Below are 21630 nucleotides of genomic sequence, written 5' to 3' on the forward strand. Positions count from 1 at the left end.
GAACACCTGCACAACCTGGAAAAAGTTCTAAGTTGACCAGACAGAGTGGGACTCAGGCTGAAATGCTCCAAGTGTGTTTTCCTGGTGCCAGTAGTCGAATTTTTGGGGAGAAAGATTGCAGCAGACGGCATCAGACCCATGGACTCAAAGACAGAGGTCATCAAGAATGCATCCAGACCACAGAATGTGATGGAGCTGCATTCGTTCCCGGGACTCCTCAACTATTTTGGTAACTTTCTACCCGGGTTAAGCACTTTGCTGGAACCGTTGCACATGTTGCTACATAAGGGTGACGACTGGGTTTGGATTAAATCTCAAGTGACAGCCTTTGAGAAGACCAGAAACCTATTTTGTTCTAACAAGTTACTTGTACTGTATGACCCGTGTAAACGATTCGTGCTAGCTTGTGATGCATCTTCGTACAGGGTTGATTGTGTGTTACAGCAAAGCAATGTATCGGGCAAACTTCAACCGGTTGAATACGCATCTAGAAGTCTGTCTAAGGCTGAAAGAGCCTACAGTATGGTCGAGAAAGAGGCGTTAGCATATGTAAATTTGGTTAATAAAATGCACCAATACCTACTTGGACTTCGGTTTGAGCTTGAAGCCGACCACAAGCCGCTCATTTCACTGTTTTCAGAAAGCAAAAGTATAAACACCAATGCTTCATCTCACATCCAAAGATGGGCACTAACATTGTCCGCCTATGACTATGTTATCCGCCACAGACCAGGCACGGAGAACTGTGCTGATGCCCTCATTGCCCACTACCGGAGTGGAAATGGCGCAGCCCGCAGAGTTGCTTCTGGTCATGGATGCTTTTGAGAGCGAGGGGTCACCCATTGCTCGCCAGATCAGGACCTGGACCAGCCAGGACCCTGTGCTATCACTTGTAAAAAGTTGCGTCCTCAATGGGTGCTGGTCGGCCGTTCCCGGGGAAATATAAGATGAATTTAAGCTGTTTCACCGACACAAAGATGAAATGTCCATCCAGTCGGATTGTCTCTTATGGGGTAATCGTGTGGTTTTGCCAAAAAAAAGGCAGGGAAATGTTTATACGTGACCTACACAATACCCACCCAGATATAGTCATGATGATGGATATACAATACCCACCCAGATATAGTCATGATGATGGATATAGCCAGGTCGCATGTTTGGTGGTCCAGCATTGACTCGGACTTAGAGTCATGTGTACACCAGTACAACACGTGCTCACAATTGAGCAATGCACCAAGGGAGGCTCCATTGAGTCTGTGGTCATGGCCCTCCAAACCGTGGTCCAGGATCCATGTAGATTTTGCTGGCCACTTTCTCGGAAAGATGTTTTTAGTTGTAGTGGACGCTTACTCTAAATGGATTGAATGCATAATCATGTCATCCAGCACATCCACTGCCACCATTGAAAGCCTCCGGGCTATGTTCGCCACCCATGGCTTGCCCAAAGTCGTTATCAGTGACAATGGACCATGTTTCACCAGCTCGGAATTCAACGTGTTTATGACCCGCAATGGCATCAAGCATGTCAGGTCTGCCCCGTTTAAGCCCGCATCCAACGGTCAAGCAGAACGGGCAGTCCAAACTATCAAGCAGAGCTTGAAACGCGTGACGGAAGGCTCCTTGTAGACCCGCTTATTTCGGGTTGTGCTCAGCTATCGGACGTGACCCCACTCATTCACTGGGGATCCCCCTGCAGAATTGTTAATGAAGCGAGCACACAAAACCAGCCTCTCCCTAGTCCACCCGGATCTAAATAATCATGTGGAAACCCTGTGTCACCGGCAAAACATGTACTACGATCGCGCGGCTGTATCGTGTGACATTGATGTTAACGACCCTGTGTTTGTCCTGAATTACGGTCATGGTCCTAAATGGGTTGCTAGCACTGTCTTGGCCAAGGAGGGGAATAGAGTATTCATAGTCAAACTACTGAATGGACAAACATGCAGAAAGCATTTGGATCAGACCAAACTGCGGTTCACTGACAACCAGGAACAACCTGAAGAGGACATCACCATCGTCGATCCACCAACTAACACCCAACCAGCAATCGACCTCGCTGTCAATGAAGAGGATGAACCCACCATTCCCAACAGTCCTGTCAGACCAGCCGCGCCGCAGTGCAGTAATGATCCGACTAACTCACCCATGCCAGAGTTTGAACTCCGACGATCAACCAGGGAGTGCAGGGCCCCAGATCATCTCAACTTGTAAATAATTTGGGGGGGGGGGGGGGCGGCGGGGGGGGGGAAAAGTGATGTTATGTATGTGAACATTGTAACTGTGCAAGACTAGCCACCAGAGGGCGCAACTGTTGGAGACCCAAGCTGCTTAGGCACTCTGGAATTGTATTAAAGAGACTAAGGTCACATCAGTTTTAGTTCACAGTGCTCAGTCTTGTGGAGTTCTTCCATACTTAACACCTGTAACCCCCTCCCACCCGACACCCCTCCCTATCCCTGAAACCCCCTCCCCCTCCTACACCCCTCCCTATCCCTGAAACCCCCTCCCCCTACACCCCCCCTATTCCTGTGACCCCTTCCTACCCTACACCCCTCCCTATCCCTGTAACCCCCTCCCATCCTACACCCCTCCCTATCTCTGTAACCCCCTCCAACCCTACACCCCTCCCTATCCCTGTGAACCACCCCTCCCTATCCTTGTAACCTCCTCCCAACCTACACCCCTCCCTATCTATGTAACCCCTCTCTATCCCTGTAACTCCCTCCCACCCTACAGCCCTCCCTATCCCTGTAACCTCCTCCCATCCTACACCCCTCCCTATCCCTGTAACCCCCTCCCACCTTACACTCCACCCTATCCCTGTAACCCCCTCCCACCCTACACTCCTCCCTATCCCTGTAACCTCCTCCCATCCTACACCCCTCCCTATCACTGTAACCCCCTCCCACCTTACACTCCTCCCTATCCCTGTAACCCCCTCCCACCCTACACCCCTCCCTATCCCTGTAATCCCCTCCCACCCTACACCCCTCCCTATCCCTGTAATCCCCTCACACCCTACACTCCTCCCCGTCTCTGTAACCCCCTCCCACCCTACACCCCTCCCTATCTTTGTAACCCCCTCCCACCCTACACTCCTCGCTATCTCTGTAACCCCCTCCCACCCTACACCCGTCCCTATCCCTGTAACCCCCTACCACCCGACAACCCTCCCTATCTCTGTAACCCCCTCCCACCCTACACCCGTCCCTATCCCTGTAACCCCCTACCACCCGACAACCCTCCCTATCCCTGTAACCCCCTACCACCCGACAACCCTCCCTATCTCTGTAACCCCTCCCACCCTAAACCCCTCGCTATCTCTGTAACCCCCTCCCACCCCCTATCTCTGTAACCCCCTCCCCCCCTACACCCCTCCCTATCTCTGTAACCTCCTCCCACCCTACACCCCTCCCTATCTCTGTAACCTCCTCCCATCCTACAACCCTCTGCATTTCTAACTTCCTCCAGCTCTACACCCCTCCCCATTGCTATAACCCCGCTCCCTCCCCATCCCTGTAATCTCCCCCAGCCCCTACAACTCTCCGGGGTCTGTGCGCTCCTCCAATGCCTCCTGTGCATCCCTGCCTTTCTTCCCTCCACCTTTGGTGGCCGTGCCTTCAGGTGCCTAGGCTCCAAGCCCTGAGTTTCCCTCCCTACACGTCTCTGCCTCTCTCTCTTCCTTACATGTGTAAATCAGTCAATACCTCAGCTTTTTTCTCGTCATGTGTCCACGGACCCATCGCTGAATGATCAGCACTGGAGACCGATGGGTAAGAATGTTGTTTACGAGAGAGAACAGATCCTCGATATGTTTCAACTCACTCTGCCAGGTCGAAATCTGAGAGAGAGATAAAAGCACCAACAGGTGATTGCATTTTAGCTTGAGATTAAAGGGCTTATTCATACAGTAACAAATTACATTTATATAGCACCTTTAACATCCGAAGACACATCACAAAAGCGTAAATCAGACAAAACTTGACCAAAAGGCAAAGGAGACATTAGGACAGAAGATCAATAGCTCGGTCAGAGTTATGTTTTCAAGGACGTCTTAAGGAGCAGAATCCCATTCACCCATCACCCCTATGCTCATGGACCGACATTGGCTCCCGGTCCGGCATCGCCTCAATTTTAAAATTCTCAATCTTGTGTTCAAATCCCTCCATGGCCTTGCCTCTTCTGCTCTCTGTAACCGCCTCCAAGATCTCTTGTAGTAAAATGACCCCAGGCGCTTCACAGGAGCATTATCAGACAAAATGCGACACCATAAGAACATAAGAAATAGGAGCAGGAGTAGGCCACCTGGCCCCTCGAGCCTGCTCGGCCATTTTATAAGATTATGGCTGATCTGATCATGGACTCCGCTCCACTTCCCTGCCCGCTCCCCATAACCCTTTACTCCCTTATCGCTCAAAAATCTGTCTATTTCCGCCTTAAATATATTCAATGACCCAGCCTCCACAGTTCTCTGGGGCAGAGAATTCCACAGATTTACAACCCTCTGAGAGAAGAAATTCCTCCTCATCTCAGTTTTAAATGGACGGCCCCTTATTCTGAAACTATGCTCCCGAGTTTTAGTTTCCCCTATGAACGGAAATATCCTCTCTGCATCAACCTTGTCGAGCCCCCTCATTATCTGATATGTTTCGATAAGAGTACATCTCATTCTTCTGAACTCCAATGAGTATAGGCCCAACCTACTCAACCTATCCTCATAAGTCAACCCCCTCATCTCCAGAATCAACGTAGTGAATGTTGTGTTCCTAACACAGATGAGACTGCACACAGGGAGGTCAAAGTAATAGTGACCTCAGTCTTTATTAACACACTCCAGAGTGAGTAACAGGCCTTAGTGGCCGGTTTATATACAGTGCTCCCAAGGGATGCTGGGATCCCTTGGGACTTCAGGGGATGCGCTCCCTGGTGGCGGAACATGGGAGTGCATGTTTTACAGATACACAACATCACTCCCCCACAAAGTCAAAGTGAAAACTATTTACAAGGTGAGGCGGTCGGGAGCCTTTCTTTCCAGGGTGGACCGCCTCAGTACAAATATCTGTTCTGGTGTGTTGGCTGTGCCCTCGCTGGGCTGGAGTGTTGTTGGCCCTGCAGGGCTGCTAGGTGAGCCTGGCCTTGCTGGGCTGTTGGGCGTGATGGGTTTGATTTCCTGGTCCGGGGTGGTGTCGTTGATCCTTTGGGTGTGTGTTGTGCGCTCGAAAAAGGTGGTGTCTGCTGTGGGTTGTTCAGGGCAGTGTGTGAACCACAGCCTCGTTTGGTCCAGGTGCTTTCAGCAAATTTGTCCATTGTCTAGTTTGACTACAAACACCCTACTCCCTTCTTTAGCTATCACCGTGCCCGCGATCCACTTGGGACCATGTTCATAGTTCAACACATACACAGGGTCATTCAGATCAATTTCCCGTGACACAGTGGCGCGACCATCGTTTACATTTTGTTGCTGCCGCCTGCTCTCTACCTGATCATGCAGGTTGGGGTGAACCAGCGAGAGTCTGGTTTTAAGTGTCCTTTTCATGAGTAGCTCAGCCGGGGGCACCTCTGTGAGCGAGTGGGGTCTCGTGCGGTAACTGAGCAGTACTCGGGACAGGCGGGTTTGGAGTGAGCCTTCTGTGACTCATTTGAGGCTCCGTTTGATTGTTTGTACTGCCCGCTCTGCCTGCCCATTGGAGGCTGGTTTAAACGGGGCCGAGGTGGCATGTTTGATCCCATTGCGGGTCATGAATTCTTTAAATTCGGCACTGGTGAAACATGACCCGTTGTCACTGACCAGTATGTCAGGCAGGCAGTGGGTGGCAAACATGGCCCTCAGGCTTTCAATGGTGGTGATGGCGGTGCTTCCCGACATTATTTCATATTCAATCCATTTTGAAAAAGCATCCAACACCACCAGGAACATTTTACCGAGAAACGGACCCGCATAGTCGACATGGATCCTCGACCATGGTCTGGAGGACCAGGACCACTCAACTCAGCACACATGCTGCATTGCTGTACACAGGACTCTTAAGTCAGAGTCGATACAGGGCCACCACACGTGGGATCTGGCTATTGCTTTCATCATTACTAGACCCGGGTGTGTGCTGTGGAGACCCGAGATGAACGTCTCCCTGCCCTTTCTGGGTAGCACTACATGGTTACCCCACAATAGGCAGTCTGCCTGAATGGACAGCTTGTCCTTTCGCCGCTGGAACGGCTTGATTAGCTCTTGCATTTCAACGGGGATGCTGGTCCAGCTCCCATGCAGTACACAGTTTTTTACGAGGGACAGCAGAGGATCTTGGCTGGTCCAAGTCCTAATCTGGTGGGCCGTGACAGGTGAGTTAGCATTTTCAAACGCTTCCATGAACATCAACAAGTCTGCGGGCTGCGCCACCATCAACAAGTTTGCAGGCTGCGCCATTTCCACCCCCGTGGTGGGCAATGGTAGCCGACTAAGAGCATCCGCACAGTTCTCGGTGCCTGGCCTGTGGCGGATGGTATAATTATACGCTGATAGCACGAGTGCCCACCTTTGTATGCGAGCTGAGGCATTAGTATTTATCCCCTTGTTTTCAGCGAACAGGGATGTGAGGGGCTTGTGATCGGTTTCCAGCTCAAATTTGAGGCAAACAGGTACTGATGCATTTTCTTTACCTCGAACACACAAGCTCATGCCTCTTTCTCAATCATGCTGTAGGCCCTCTTGGCCTTAGACAAGCTACTGGAAGCATAGGTGACAGGTTGCAACTTCCCCGCAACATTAGCTTGTTGTAATACACACCCGACTCCATACGACAACGCATCACATGCTAGCACGAGTCTTTTACACAGGTTATCCAATACAAGCAGCTTGTTGGAGCATAAAATGTTCATCAAAAGCAATTACTTGTTTTTTCCCCACACCCAGTTCTCACCTTTACGCAATAACACATGTAGGGACTCTAAGAGGGTGCTTAACCCCGGTAGGAAGTTACCAAAATAGTTGGAGTCCCAGGAACGACCGCAGTTCCGTGACATTCTGTGGCCTGGGCGCGTTCCTGATAGCCTCTGTCTTGGCGTCTGTGGGCCGAATGTCGTCCGCCGCGATCTTTCTCCCCAAAATCTCCACTTCCGTTGACATGAAGATGCATTTCGACCTCTTTAGCCGCAGCCCTATGCGATCCAGTCGCTGGAGGACCTCCTCTAGGTTTTGTAGGTGCTCGACGGTGTCCCGACCCGTGACCAATATATCGTCCTGAAAAACCACCGTGTATGGTACCGACTTGAGTAGACTCCATGTTTCTTTGGAAGATCGCCGCAGCCGACCGAATTCCAAATGGGCATCTGTTGTAGATGAACCGCCCCTTGTACGTGTTGATGCAGGTGAGGCCCTTCGAAGACTCCTCCAGCTCCTGCGTCATGTAGGCCAAAGTCAGGTTAAACTTGGTGAATGTCTTGCCTCCTGCCAGTGTCGCAAATAGGTCGCCTGCCTTAGGTAGCGGGTATTGGTCCTGTAGCGAGAAACGATTAATAGTTACTTTATAATCGCCGCAAATCCTGACCGTGCCATCACTTTTGAGTACTGGAACAATCGGGCTGACCCACTCACTGAATTCCACTGGGGAGATGATGCCCTCGCGTTGTAGCCTGTCCAGCTCGATTTCCACTCTCTCCCTCATCATGTGAGATACCGCTCGCGCCTTGTGGTGAATGGGTCGTGCCTCTGGGACCAAGTGGATCCGCACCTTCGCCCAGGAAAATTTTCCAATGCCTGGCTCAAAAAGGAAAGGAAATTTGTTCAGAACCTGGGTACATAAGGCCTCATCGACATGTGATAGCGCTCGGATGTCATCCCAGTTCCAGCGGATTTTGCCCAGCCAGCTCCTTCCAAGCAGTGTGGGGCCATCGCCCGGGGCAATCCAGAGTGGCAGTTCGTGCACTGTGCCCTTGTAGGTGACCTTGACTATGGCGCTGCCCAGGACAGTGATAAGCTCTGTGGTGTACGCTCTCAATTTCGTGTGGATGGGGCTCAGGGCTGGTCTGAGTGCCTTGTTGCACCACAGTCTCTCAAACATCTTTTTACTCATGATGGATTGGCTAGCGCCAGTGTCCAGTTCCATGGCTATGGGTAAGCCATTCAATTTTACGTTTAGCATTATAGGTGGACATTTCGTCGAAAATGTGTGCACCCCGTGTACTTCAGCATCTACCTCCTCTCTCTGGGGCTCGAAATTGCTTTGATCCACCATGAACCGATCTTCCTCTGCCACGTGGTGGTTAGCAGGTTTTTCAGAGCTTTCAGCTCGTTTGCAAGCTCATTGGAGGTGCCCCATTGTTCCACAGCTCTTGCAAACATACCCTTTGAAGCGGCATGAATAGGCTGAATGGAAGCCTCCACAACGCCAACAAGATGTGAATTGCCTTGCATTCATCCTTTGTTGCGGACTCTGAGTCACCTGAGGCCTGCTGGCAGTTGCGGACTTGTGGTTTCTGCCCTGTACATTTCTGCTCGCAAACACAGTTCCAGTTAATTTATGAACATTGCTAGCACTTGTGTGCTGAGAGATTTGTTTGCTGTTATCACTGGTGGACATAAACGCCTGTGCTATCGTAATGGCCTTGCTGAGGGTCGGTGTCTCTACAGTCAAAAGTTTTCGTAGGATGGTATCGTGGCCAATGCCCAGTACAAAAAAGTGTCTGAGCATTTGCTCCAGGTAGTCATCAAACTCATTGTCCTGCAAGTCGCCTTAGCTTGGTGATGTAGCTTGCCACTTCCTGGCCTTCAGATCGCTGGTACGTATAGAACCGATACCTCACCATCAGAACGCTCTCCCTCGGGTTAAGATGCTCCAAAACCAGTGTAACCAGTGTACACAGCTCCTCATATGACTTATCTGTGGGTTTCACCAGAGCCAGAAGATTCTTCATGAGGCTGTAGGTCAGTGCCCCGAGACCGTGAGGAGGACCGCTCTCCTTTTTGCAGTGCTTCCTTCTCCGTCCAGCTCGTTGGCTACAAAGTACTGGTCTAACCATTCGACATAGGCTTCCCAGTCCTCACCCTCCGAGAACTTCTCCAGGATGCCCACAGTTTGCTGCATCTTTGTGTTGGATTCGTATTCTCGTTGCCAGTTGTTGTGTTTTTAACACAGATGAGACTGCACACAGGGAGGTTAAAGTAACAGTGACCTCAGTGTGTATTAAGACACTCCAGAGTGAGTAACAGGCCTTAGGGGCCGGCTTATATACAGTGCTCCCAAGGAATGCTGGGATCCGTTGGGACTTCAGGGGATGCGCTCTCTGGTGGCGGAACATGGGAGTGCATGCTTTACAGATACACAACAGTGAACCTTCTCTGAACTGCCTCCAATGCAAGTATATCCTTCCTTAAATACGGAGACCCAAACTGTACGCAGTATTTCAGGTGTGGCCTCACCAATTCCCTGTACAGTTGTAGCAGGACTTCTCTGCTTTTATACTCTATCCCCCTTGCAATAAAGGCCAACATTCCATTTGCCTTCCTGATTACTTGCTGTACCTACATACTAACTTTTTGTGTTTCATGCACAAGGACCCCCAGGTCTCTCTGTACTGCAGCACTTTGCAATTTTTCTCCATTTAAATTATAATTTGCTTTTCTATTTTTTCTGCCAAAGTGAATAACCTGACATTTTCCCAAATTATACTCCATCTGCCAAATTTTTGCCCACTCACTTAGCCTGTCTATATCCCTTTGCAGATTTTGTGTGTCCTCACAATTTGCTTTCCTACCCATCTTTGTATCAACAGCAAACTTGGCTACATTACACTCAGTCCCTTCACCGAGCCATATTAGGAGATATTAGGACAGGGGTGACCAAGAGCTTGGTCAAAGAAGTAGGTTTCAAGGAGCGTCTTAAAGGAGAGAGCGGTGGAGAGGCGGAGATGTTTACGGAGGGAATTCCAGAGCTTAGGGTCCAGGCAGATGAAGGCACGGCCGCCAATGGTGGCATGATTAAAATCGGGGATGAGCAAGAGGGCAGAATTGGCGCAGTGCAGAGATCTCGGAGGGTTGTAGGGCTGGAGGATTTACAGGGATAGGGAGGGGTGTAGGGTGGGAGGGGGTTACAGAGATCGGGAGGTGTGTAGGGCTGGAGGATTTACAGAGATAGGGAGGGGTGTAGGGTGGGAGGGGGTTACAGAGATAGGGCAGGTGCAGGACTGGAGGAGGGTCCAGAGATAAGGAGGGGTGTAGGGCTGGAGGAGGTTAGCGAGATAGGGAGGGGTGTAGGGCTGGAGGAGGTTAGCAAGATAGGGAGGGGTGTAGGGCTGGAGGAGGTTACAGAGATAGGGTGTGGTGTCGGGCTGGAGGAGGTTAGAGTGATAGGCAGGGGTGTAGGGCTGGAGGGGGTACAGAGATAGGGTGGGGTGTCGGGCTGGAGGAGGTTACAGAGATAGGGAGGGGTGTAGGGCTGGAGAAGATTACAGAGATGGGGAGGGGTGTAGGGCTGGAGGAGGTTGCAGAGATGGGGAGGGGTGTAGGGCTGGAGGAGGTTGCAGAGATGGGGAGGGGTATAGGGCTGGAGGAGGTTCCAGAGATGGGGAGGGGTATAGGGCTGGAGGAGGTTACAGAGATAGGGAGGGGTGTAGGGCTGGAGGTGGTTACAGAGATAGGGAGGGGTGTAGGGCTGGAGAAGGTTAGAGAGACAGAGAGAGTTGTAGGGCTGGAGGGGGCTAGAAATCGGGAAGGTTTAGGGCTGGAGGAGGTTAGATATGATGGCGGGGAGGTGGGGGGTGTATAGGGCATGAACATTGGAACAGGAATAGGCCATTTAGCCTCTTGGGGCTGTTCCACTATTTATTGAGATCATGGCTGATCTGCGACCGAACTCCACATACCCGCCTTTGGCCCATATCCCTTAATGCCTTTGATTTAAAATTAACAAATGGTCTAGCATCAATTGCCCTTTGTGGAAGATAATTCCAAACTTCTATCACCCTATGTGTAGAAGTGCTTCCTAATTTTACTCCTGAAAGATCTGGCTCTAATTTTTATGCCCCATAGGCCTAGACTCCCCAACCAGCAGAACTAATTTCTCTCTATCTACCCTATCTGTTCCCCTTAATATCTTGAAAACTTCGATCAGATCATCCCTTAACCTTTTAAATTCCTGGGAATACAACCCTAGTCTGTGTAATCTCTCCTCGTAAGTTAACCTACAAGGGAGCAAGCTATCTTAGATCTGGAATAATAAACGATCTCCTAGTAAAAGATCCTCTCGGAATGAGTGATCACAGTATGGTTGAATTTGTAATACAGATTGAGGGTGAGGAAGTAGTGTCTCAAACGAGCGTACTATGCTTAAACAAAGGGGACTACAGTGGGATGAGGGCAGAGTTAGCTAAAGTAGACTGGGAACATAGACTAAACGGTGGCACAATTGAGGAACAGTGGAGGACTTTTAAGGAGCTCTTTCATAGTGCGCAACAAAAATATATTCCAGTGAAAAAGAAGGGCGGTCAGAGAAGGGATAACCATTCGTGGATAACCAAGGAAATAAAGGAGAGTATCAAATTAAAAACCAATGCGTTTAAGGTGGCCAAGATTAGTGGGAAAATAGAAGATTGGGAAAATTTTAAACGACAGCAAAGTATGACTAAGAAAGCAATAAAGAAAGTAAAGATAGATTACGAAAGTAAACTCGCGCAAAACATAAAAACAGATAGTAAAAGCTTTTACCGATATATAAAAAGGAAAAGAGTGACTAAAGTAAATGTTGGTCCTTTAGAAGATGAGAAGTGGGATTTAATAATGGGAAATGTGGAAATGGCTGAGACCTTAAACAATTATTTTGCTTCGGTCTTCACAGTGGAAGACACAAAAACCATGCCAAAAATTGCTGGTCACGGGAATGTGGGAAGGGAGGACCTTGAGACAATCACTATCACTAGGGAGATAATGCTGGACAGGCTAATGGGACTCAAGGTAGACAAGTCCCCTGGTCCTGATGAAATGCATCCCAGGGTATTAAAAGAGATGGCAGAAGTTATAGCAGATGCATTGGTTATAATCTACCAAAATTCTCTGGACTCTGGGGAGGTACCAGTGGATTGGAAAGCAGCTAATGTAATGCCTCTGTTTAAAAAAGGAGGCAGACAAAAGGCAGGTAACTATAGGCCAGTTAGTTTAACATCTGTAGTGGGGAAAATGCTTGAAACTATTATTAAGGAAGAAATAGCGGGACATCTAGATAGGAATAGTGCAATCAAGCAGACGCAACATGGATTCATGAAGGGGAAATCATGTTTAACTAATTTATTGGAATTCTTTGAAGATATAACGAGCATGGTGGATAGAGGTGTACCGATGGATGTGGTGTATTTAGATTTCCAAAAGGCATTCGATAAGGTGCCACACAAAAGGTTACTGCAGAAGATAAAGATACGCAGAGTCAGAGGAAATGTATTAGCATGGATAGAGAATTGGCTGGCGAACAGAAAGCAGAGAGTTGGGATAAATGGGTCCTTTTCAGGTTGGAAATCGGTGGTTAGTGGTGTGCCACAGGGATCGGTGCTGGGACCATAACTGTTTACAATATACATAGATGACCTGGAGGAGGGGACAGAGTGTAGTGTAACAAAATTTGCAGATGACACAAAGATTAGTGGGGAAGCAGGTTGTGTAGAGGACACAGAGAGGCTGCAAAGAGATTTCGATAGATTAAGTGAATGGGCTAAGGTTTGGCAGATGGAATACAATATCGGAAAATGTGAGGTCATCCACCTTGGAAAAAAAACAGTAAAAGGGAATATTATTTGAATGGGGAGAAATTACAACATGCTGCGGTGCAGAGGGACCTGGGGGTCCTTGTGCATGAATCCCAAAAAGTTAGTTTGCAGGTACAGCAGGTAATCAGGAAGGCGAATGGAATGTTGGCCTTCATTGCAAGAGGGATGGAGTACAAAAGCAGGGAGGTCCTGCTGCAACTGTACAGGGTATTGGTGAGGCCGCACCTGGAGTACTGCGTGCAGTTTTGGTTACCTTACTTAAGGAAGGATATACTAGCTTTGGAGGGGGTACAGAGACGATTCACTAGGCTGATTCCGGAGATGAGGGGGTTACCTTATGATGATCGATTGAGTAGACTGGGTCTTTACTCGTTGGAGTTCAGAAGGATGAGGGGTGATCTTATAAAAATATTTAAAATAATGAAAGGGATAGACAAGATAGAGGCAGAGAGGTTGTTTCCACTAGTCGGGGAGACTAGAACTAGGGAGCACAGCCTCAAAATACAGGAGAGCCAATTTAAAACTGAGTTGAGAAGGAATTTCTTCTCCCAGAGGGTTGTGAATCTGTGGAATTCTCTGCCCAGGGAAGCAGTTGAGGCTAGCTCATTGAATGTATTCAAATCACAGATAGATAAATTTTTAACCAATAAGGGAATTAAGGGGTATGAGGAGCGGGCGGGTAAGTGGAGCTGAGTCCAAGGCCAGATCAGCCATGATCTTTTTAAATGGCGGAGCAGGCTCGAGGGGCTAGATGGCCTACTCCTGTTCCTAATTCTTATGTTCTTAACCCCTGGAGTCCGGGTATCATTCTGGTAAACCTACGCTGCACTCCCTCCAAGGCCAATATATCCTTCCTAATGTGTGGTACCCAGAACTGCTCACAGTGCTCCAGGGTGTGGTCTAACCAGGGCTTTGTATAGCTGCGGCATAACCTCTACCCCCTTGTATTCTAGTCCTGCAGGGAATCAAATACAGCCAGGGTGATCTCCTGGACTAGTTTCAATCGCCTGGATGGGTCGGAGAGGAATTTTCCCAGATTTTTTCTCTCCCTAAAATAGCCTGGGTTTTTAATCTGGTTTTTGCCTCTCCCAGGGGATCACATGGCTCCGGTTGGGGTGGAGTGTAGAATGTTTCAGTATAAGGGGTGTCGCAGTTGTGTGAGGCGGACTGGTTGGGCTGGGTGCTCTTTACCTTTCCGCCATTGTTCATTGTTCATGGGTTTATATGTAACCTTCAGGGCTGCTGACCGAGGGCCGTGTGGCTCTTTGTCGGCCGGCGCGGACATGATGGGCCGAAATGGCCTCCTTCTGTGCTATAAATTTCTATGTTTCTATATAAAGATCAGCATTCCATTAGCCTTTTGATTATTTTCTGTACTTGTTCATGACATTTTAATGATCTATGTATCTGGACTTCGAAGTCTCTTTGAACCTCGATTGCTTTTAGCCTTTCACCATTTAGAAAGTACCCTGTTTTATCCTTTTTAGGTTATAAGTGGATCACCTCACATTTACCTACATTGAAATCCATTTGCCACAGTTTTGCTCAGTCACTTAATCCATAAATGGCTCTGTAATTTTATGCTTTCATCCGCGTTGCCTTCAATGCTGCCTATCTTTGTGTTATCAGCAAATTTTGATATATGGCTTTCTATCCCATTAACTAAGCCGTTAATAATACGGTGAATAGTTGAGGCCCCAACACAGATCCCTGAGGGGCACCACTGGTCACATTTTGCCAATTAGAATACCCACCTATTATCCTTACTCTCTGTCTCCTGCCACTCAGCCAATTTCCTAACCAGGTCAATAATTTGCCTTCAATTTCATGGGCTTCAACTTTAGTTAGCAGTCTTGTATGTGGGCCTTTATCAAATGCCTTCTATAAGTCCATATCAACAACATCCACCCACATTCCCCTGTCCACTACTTTAATCATCTCTTCAAAATGTTCAATCATGACCTACCTTATACAGCTCTGATCAGCTGAAAATTTTCAAGACATTCCATTATCCCATGTTGAATTATAGACTCCAGTAATTTCCCGACAACAGATGTTAGGCTAACTGGTCTATAATTCCCTGGTTTCCCTTTCTCAACATTCTTAAATAGCGGAGTGACATGCACAATTTTCCATTCTAAAGGAATGGTTTCTGAATTGAAAGAACTTTCGAAGATTATAGTTCGGGCATCTGCAACCCACTTCCTTTAAAGCCCTGTGATGGAAACCAACTGACCCTGGGGATTTGTCACTCTTTAGTGACATTATTTTCTTTATTACTGTTATTTTGCTCATGTTAACTTTGTTGAGTACCTGTCCCTGATTCAATATTAGTTTCCTCGGGATTTCCAGCATGTTATCCTCTTCCTCTACTGTAAATACTGACCAACTTGATTGCCATTTGCTTCTCATTGACAATATCGCCGTTATCAGTTTTCAAGGGGCTAACAATGCTTCTGACCACCTCCTTTTCCGAATATAATTGTAAAAAGAATGTGATGATTTTGATATCCTTTTCAAGTTTCTTTTCATACTCCCTTTTTGTAGCTGGAGAAGGTTACAGGGATAAGGAGTGGTGTAGGGTGGGAAGGGGGTTACAGGGATAAGGAGGGGTGTAGGGCCAGAGGTAGTTTTACAGATAGGGAGAGCTGTAGGGTGGGAAGAGGTTACAGGTATAAGGAGAGTTGTAGGGCTGGAGAAGGTTACAGGGATAAAGGAGAGGTGTAGGGCTGGAGGAGGTTACAGGGATAGGGAGAGGTGTAGGGCTGGAGGAGGTTACAGGGATAGGGAGAGGTGTAGGTTGGGAGAGGGTTACAGAGGTAGGGAGGAGTGTAGGGTGGGAGGAGGTTACAGGGATAGGGAGGGGTTGTAGAGTGGGAGGGGGTTACAGAGATAGGGAGGGGTTTAGGGTGGGAGGGGGTTACAGAGATAGGGAGGTGTGTAGGGTGGGAGTGGGTTACATGGATAGAGGGAGGAGGTGAGATAAGGTAAGTGATTGGGCACATCACGACACCCCGAGTGAAATCACTCAAATCTTCACTTGCACGTATTATACAATTAGCCGTTGATGTCGCTAAATTTTGTCAAATAACTGCAGTGGGCAGTGGCAATCGACATTTCCAAGCAGCTTCAAGCGCCCGGGTTCTTGGTCTTTCCTAGGATTTCCTTCCCGAATTCCAATGATATTTTTATTGGGTTGGTTTTTTTCTTCAAATGAATCTTCATTTGCAAAGTTTAATCTTTGGGAGGGGTTTGGATAGAGTAGATCAGGAGAAACTGTTTCCAGTGGCGGGAGGGTCAGTAACCAGATGACACGTAACCACAACAACAACTTGTATTTATATAGCGCCTTTAACGTAGTGAAACGTCCCAAGGCGCTTCACAGCAGTGTTACAAGACAAAACAAAACATTTCATACCGAGCCACATAAGGAAATATTAGGGCAGGTTGATCAAAGAGCAACCTGCCCTAAAAGGAGCGTCGTAAAGGAGGAAAGAGAGGTGGAGAGGCGGAGAGGTTTAGGGAGGGAGTTCCAGAGCTTGGGACCCAGGCAGCTGAAGACACGGCCACCGATGGTTGAGCGATTATAATCAGGGATGTTCAAATGGGCAGAATTAGAGGAACGCAGACATCTTGGGGTGGTTGTGGGGCTGAAGGCGATTACAGAGATAGGGAGGGGTGAGACCATGGAGGGATTTGCAAATAAGGATTTGTAAAAAAGGTTTTAGATAATTGGCAAACGAACCAGAGGGGAGATGTGTTTTTTTTAACGCAGCGAGTTGTTGTGATCTGGAATGTGCTGCCTGAACGAGTGGTGCAAGCAGATTCAATCGTAACATCAGAACAGGAGGAGGCCATTCAGCCCCTCGAGCCGGCTCTGCCATTCTACAGCAATGGCTTCTCTTCCCACTCCCGCATTGTTACCTCTGGTGTCCCCCAAAGATCTGTCCTTGGCCCCCTCTTATTTCTCACCTATATGCTGCCCCTTGGCGATATCATCCGAAAACACGGCTGACGACACCCAGCTATACCTCTCCACCACTTCTCTCAACCCCTGCTTGGTATCTAAAAATTGTCAGATTGCTTGTCCAAAATCCAGTACTGGATGAACAGAAATTTTCTCCAATTAAATATTGGAAAGACCGAAGCCATTATCTTTGGTCCCCACCACAAACTGCGTTCCCTAACCACTGACTCCATCCCTCTCCCTAGCATCAATCTGAGGGTGAACAAGACTGTTTGCAACCTAGGTGTCATATTTGACCCTGAAATGAGTTTCCAGCCACATATCCGCGGCATAATTAAACCGCCTATTTCCACCTCCGTAACATTGCCCGTTTCTGCCCCGCCTCAGCTCTTCTGCTGCTGAAACCCTCATTCATGTCTTTGTTACCTCTAGACCTGACTACTCCAACTCACTCCTGGCCAGCCTTCCACATTCCACACTACGTAAACTTGAAGTCATCCAAAACTCAGCGGCCCGAGTACTAACCCGCACCAAGTCACGATCACCCATCACCCCTGTGCTTTCTGCCTACATTGGCTCCCAGTTAAACAACGCCACAATTTCAAAATTCTCATCCTTGTTTACAAATCACTCCATGCACTTGCCCCTTCCTATCTCGAATCTTTTTCAGCCTCACAATCCACAAGATCTCTGCGCTCCTCAAATTCTGGCCCCTTGAGCATCCCTGATTATAATCGCTCAACCATCGGTGGCCGTGCCTTCAGCTGCCTGGGCCCTAAGCTTTGGAACTCCCTCCCTAAACCTCTTCGCCTCTCCACCTCCTTTAAGACTCTCGTTAAAACCTACCTCTTTGACCAAGCTTTTGATCATCTGCCTTAATTTCTGCTGTGGCTTGGTGTCAAATGTATCTGTTTGTCTGTAATACTGCTATGAAGAGCCTTGGGACATTTTACTACGTTAAAGGCACTATATAAATAAACAAGGTCCCACACAAGAGATTGGTGTGCAAAATTAAAGCACATGGTATTGACGTGGATAGAGAACTGATTGGCAGACAGGGAAGCAAAGAGTAGGAATAAACGGGTCCTTTTCAGAATGGCAGGCAGTGACTAGTGGGGTACCGCAAGGTTCAGTGCTGGGACCCCAGCTATTTACAATATACATTAATGATTTAGACGAAGGAATTGAGTGTAATATCTCCAAGTTTGCAGATGACACTAAGCTGGGTGGCAGTGTAAGCTGTGAGGATTTAAGAGGCTGCAGGGTGACTTGGACAGGTTAGGTTCGTGGGCAAATGCATGGCAGATGCGGTATAATGTGGATAAATGTGAGGTTATCCACTTTGGTGGTAAAAACAGGAAGGCAGATTATTATCTGAATGGTGACAGATTAGTAAAAGGGGAGGTGGAACGAGACCTGGGTGTCATGGTACATCAGTCATTGAAAGCTGACAAACAGGTACAGCAGGCGGTGAAGAAGGCAAATGGTATGTTGGCCTTCATAGCAAGAGGATTTGAGTATAGGAGCAGGGAGGTCTTACTGCAGTTGTACAGGGCTTTGTTGAGGCCACACCTTGAATATTGTGTACAGTTTTGGTCTCCTAATCTGAGGAAGGACATTCTTGCTATTAAGGGAGTGCAGCGAAGGTTCACCAGACTGATTCCCAGGATGGCAGGACTGACAGATGAGGAGAGACTAGATCAACTAGGCTTATATTCACTGGAATTTAGAAGAATGAGAGGGGATCTCATAGAAACATAAAATTCTGATAAGATTGGACAGGTTAGATGCAGGAAGAATGTTCCCGATGTTGGGGAAGTCCAGAACCAGGGGTCACAGTCCAAGGATAAGGGGTAAGCCATTTAGGATCGAGATGAGGAGAAACCTCTTCACTCAGAGAGTTGTGAGCATGAGGAATTCTCTACCACAGAAAGTTGTTGAGGCCAGTTTGTTAGATGTATACAAAAAGGGAGTTAGGTGTGGCCCTTACGGCTAAAGGGATCAAGGGGTATGGAGAGAAAGCAGGAATGGGGCACTGAAGTTGCATGATCAGCCATGATCATATCGAATGGCGGTGCAGGCTCGAAGGGCCGAATGGCCTACTCCTGCACCTATTTTCTATGTTTCTATTCAATTGGAAATGGCTGCTCTGTACCTCAACCCTCCTTAGCTCCACATTCCTTGATACCTTTACCCAACAAAAATTTACCCATCTCAATCTCGACAGCTGCAGTTCACCCCCAGCTTGCACAGACTTTTGGGGGAAAAGTTCCACATTTCCACTACCCTTTGCGTGAAAATTGTGATTTTCGTGATTTCACCCCTGTACGGCCAAGCTCTAATTTTAAGTTGATGTCTCCCTTTTTCTGAATTGATTTCTGATTTTCAGCCTGTTCCTTTAGAATCACAGCAATTTATAGCACGGAAGGTCATTCGGCAGATTGTGACCGCGCCGGCCGACCAAGAGCTATCCAGTCTAATCCCACTTTCCAGCTCTTGGTCCGTAACCTTCTAGGTTACAGCACTTCTAGTGCACATCCATGTGGAAAACAAGCTTTTCTTTCCTTCAACAACAGCTGTAGGCACCAACCTGTGGAGGTTCGGGGAGATGAATCAAGAAATGTGGACTTAAAGCTTTGAATTGGTCACTGTGCAAGCAGTCCTCAATGACCTCCTCATCTGCAATGACAAAGTTGTCCAACACTTTGAGAGTCCAGATGTTGTTGACGAGGTTATGCCGATACTTTGGTACGAGGCTCACCGGAGTGTCGAACAGGGTCAGAACAATGAGGCTTGGGCAGTAATACAGGGGTTTGATGCTGTTCAAGTCTCCAATGATGTTATCATGGAGATATAAGATCTGCAGGCAGATCATATTAGACCAAAAGAATTCATCTGGGAGATCGGTAATCTGATGATAAACAAAAACAAATGCTATTAGTACATCATAGCCGTTCGCAGGGCTGTGGGGAAAGAGCAGGAGAATGGGACGAATTGGCTGGCTCCTTCACAGAGCCGGCACAGGCACGATGGGCCGAATGGCCTCCTGCTGTGCTCTATCATTCTTTCTTAACTATACATGACACTGTAAAAAGAACCTCATCAGAAGGCATAATACTGCTTGATCTGAAGAATCGATCAGCTATCAAGATTTATTTTGCCCATCTAGTTTTATAGGATTTTGGAGCAAAGAAGGAGGCCGTTTGGCCCATTCTGCCCGTGCCAGATCTCTGAAAGAGCTAACCACTTGGCGACACTTTTGGCTCGGAGTCAGAGGTTTTACGGGTTCGAGTCCCACACCGGGAGTTGAGCGCGAAATCCAGGCTGACCCTCCAGTACGGCTGTTCAAATGAGATGTTAAACTGAGGCCCTGGTTAGGTGATGGTAAAGGGCCCCGAGGACACTATTCGAAGAAGTGCAAAGAGTTCTCCCGGTATCCTGGCCAACATTCATCCCGCAACCAACAGATTAAATGGTCATTCATTCAGTTGCTGTTTCTGGGACCTTGCTGTGCGCAAATTGGATGCCGTGGTTACTTGCAAAGCAGTGCAACATTTCAAAAGTAATTCATTGGCTGTGAAGCACTTTGAAACACGGCAGAGGGACATGAAATGCACTATATTAATTCAAGCTCACTCTATCACAGTCCTATTCCTCTGCCCTTTCCTCATTCCCTTTTAAAATGCAACAGGAGCGAATCAGTGGCACAAGAAACCAGGCACAATTCACAATCAACATGGTTCTGGCGAAGACCTAGAAATAAAAGCATTATTATCGATTGTGTTATTAAACAAGCATTGCCCCAGTTCTCAAGCTGTTGTGGATTAAGGCAATGCAAAAGGAACCTCCCCTCTCCAATATCTGCACTCTGATTAAGAACTTGCATTTATAAAGCACCTTTAAGGATAATTCTCATCCTTGTTTTCAAATCCCTCCATGGCTTCACTCTCTCCCTGTCTTTGTAACCTCCTCCAGCCCTACAACCCTCTGAGATCTCTGCCCACCTCCAATTCTGGCGTCCTGCACATCCACGATTTTTATCGCTCCATCATTGGCGGCTGTGCCTTCAGCTGCCTAGGTTCTGAGAGCTGTGACTTTCCTCTAAGAGAAAATTAAAGGCGCTATATAAATGCAAGTTGTTGCTGTTTTTAACATAGTAAAACGTACCAAGATGCTTCGCAGGGCTGTTACCAAACACATTTTGACACCGAGCCACTTAAGGAGATATTAGGACAGGTCTTCGTCAAAGTGGTAGGTTTTAAGGAGCGTCTTAAAGAAGGAGAGAGACAGAGAGGTTTAGGGAGGGAATTCCAGGGCTTGGGGCCCAGGCAGCTGAAGGCACGGCCACCGATGGTGGAGCGATTAAAATCAGCGATGCTCAAGAGACCAGAAAGACTGCCATAATCTACGCGGACCATTTGCCAAGACGCAGGGCTTGCTAACACGAGCCCCTCCTGTCTGACATGAATTCAACCTCATAGCGCAAGAACAATTAAACTGAGCGTAAATTGGCGAGTTTGTTGCTTGATAACGATCAGGAACAAGAGCCACGGGCTGAGACACGGAGTCACGCGCTGGGACGCGGCCTGAGCCAGCTTCCATCAACAAACCCGGCAAAGACCAGGAACCAAAGCTGGGATATTCGGCTTTGCTGGCTTACCATCAGGCCAGGTGGTGCGTGCTCCTTCCCCACCAGACATATGAATACCACCATGAGCCAGCCAGTAGGCAGAAGACAAGACCCGCTGCAAGGTGAACTGCCATGTAACTCTCTCTCCCAGAAAAGACACAGCTATCAGGAAAGATTGAACAGTCCTTGGCTCTTTTCCAAAAAGAGAAGGCTGAGGGGTGACCTGGTGGAGGTTATGAAAGGGTTCGATATGGTAGACATGGAGAAGATGGGCTGGATTTTGCTG

At 48.0% G+C, this 21630-nt stretch overlaps 1 protein-coding gene across 4 annotated transcripts in view; it reads right to left on the reverse strand.

Moving 5' to 3' along the window:
• LOC139268001 (leucine-rich repeat and IQ domain-containing protein 3-like) overlaps window positions 1–21630 on the reverse strand; it is a 71432-nt gene that overhangs the window by 37271 nt on the left and 12531 nt on the right. For all 4 annotated transcript variants that reach the window (XM_070885963.1, XM_070885964.1, XM_070885962.1 and 1 more), the window contains exons 3-4: window positions 19305–19625; window positions 3711–3844 (exon numbers count right to left, since the gene is read on the reverse strand). In XM_070885963.1, the coding sequence (XP_070742064.1) occupies window positions 3711–3844; window positions 19305–19625 (455 nt within the window). The remainder of the gene's footprint in view (window positions 1–3710; window positions 3845–19304; window positions 19626–21630) is intronic.

This window comes from Pristiophorus japonicus, chromosome 8 (genome assembly GCF_044704955.1).
Source record: "Pristiophorus japonicus isolate sPriJap1 chromosome 8, sPriJap1.hap1, whole genome shotgun sequence".
NCBI classification, from domain to species: Eukaryota; Metazoa; Chordata; class Chondrichthyes; family Pristiophoridae; genus Pristiophorus; species Pristiophorus japonicus.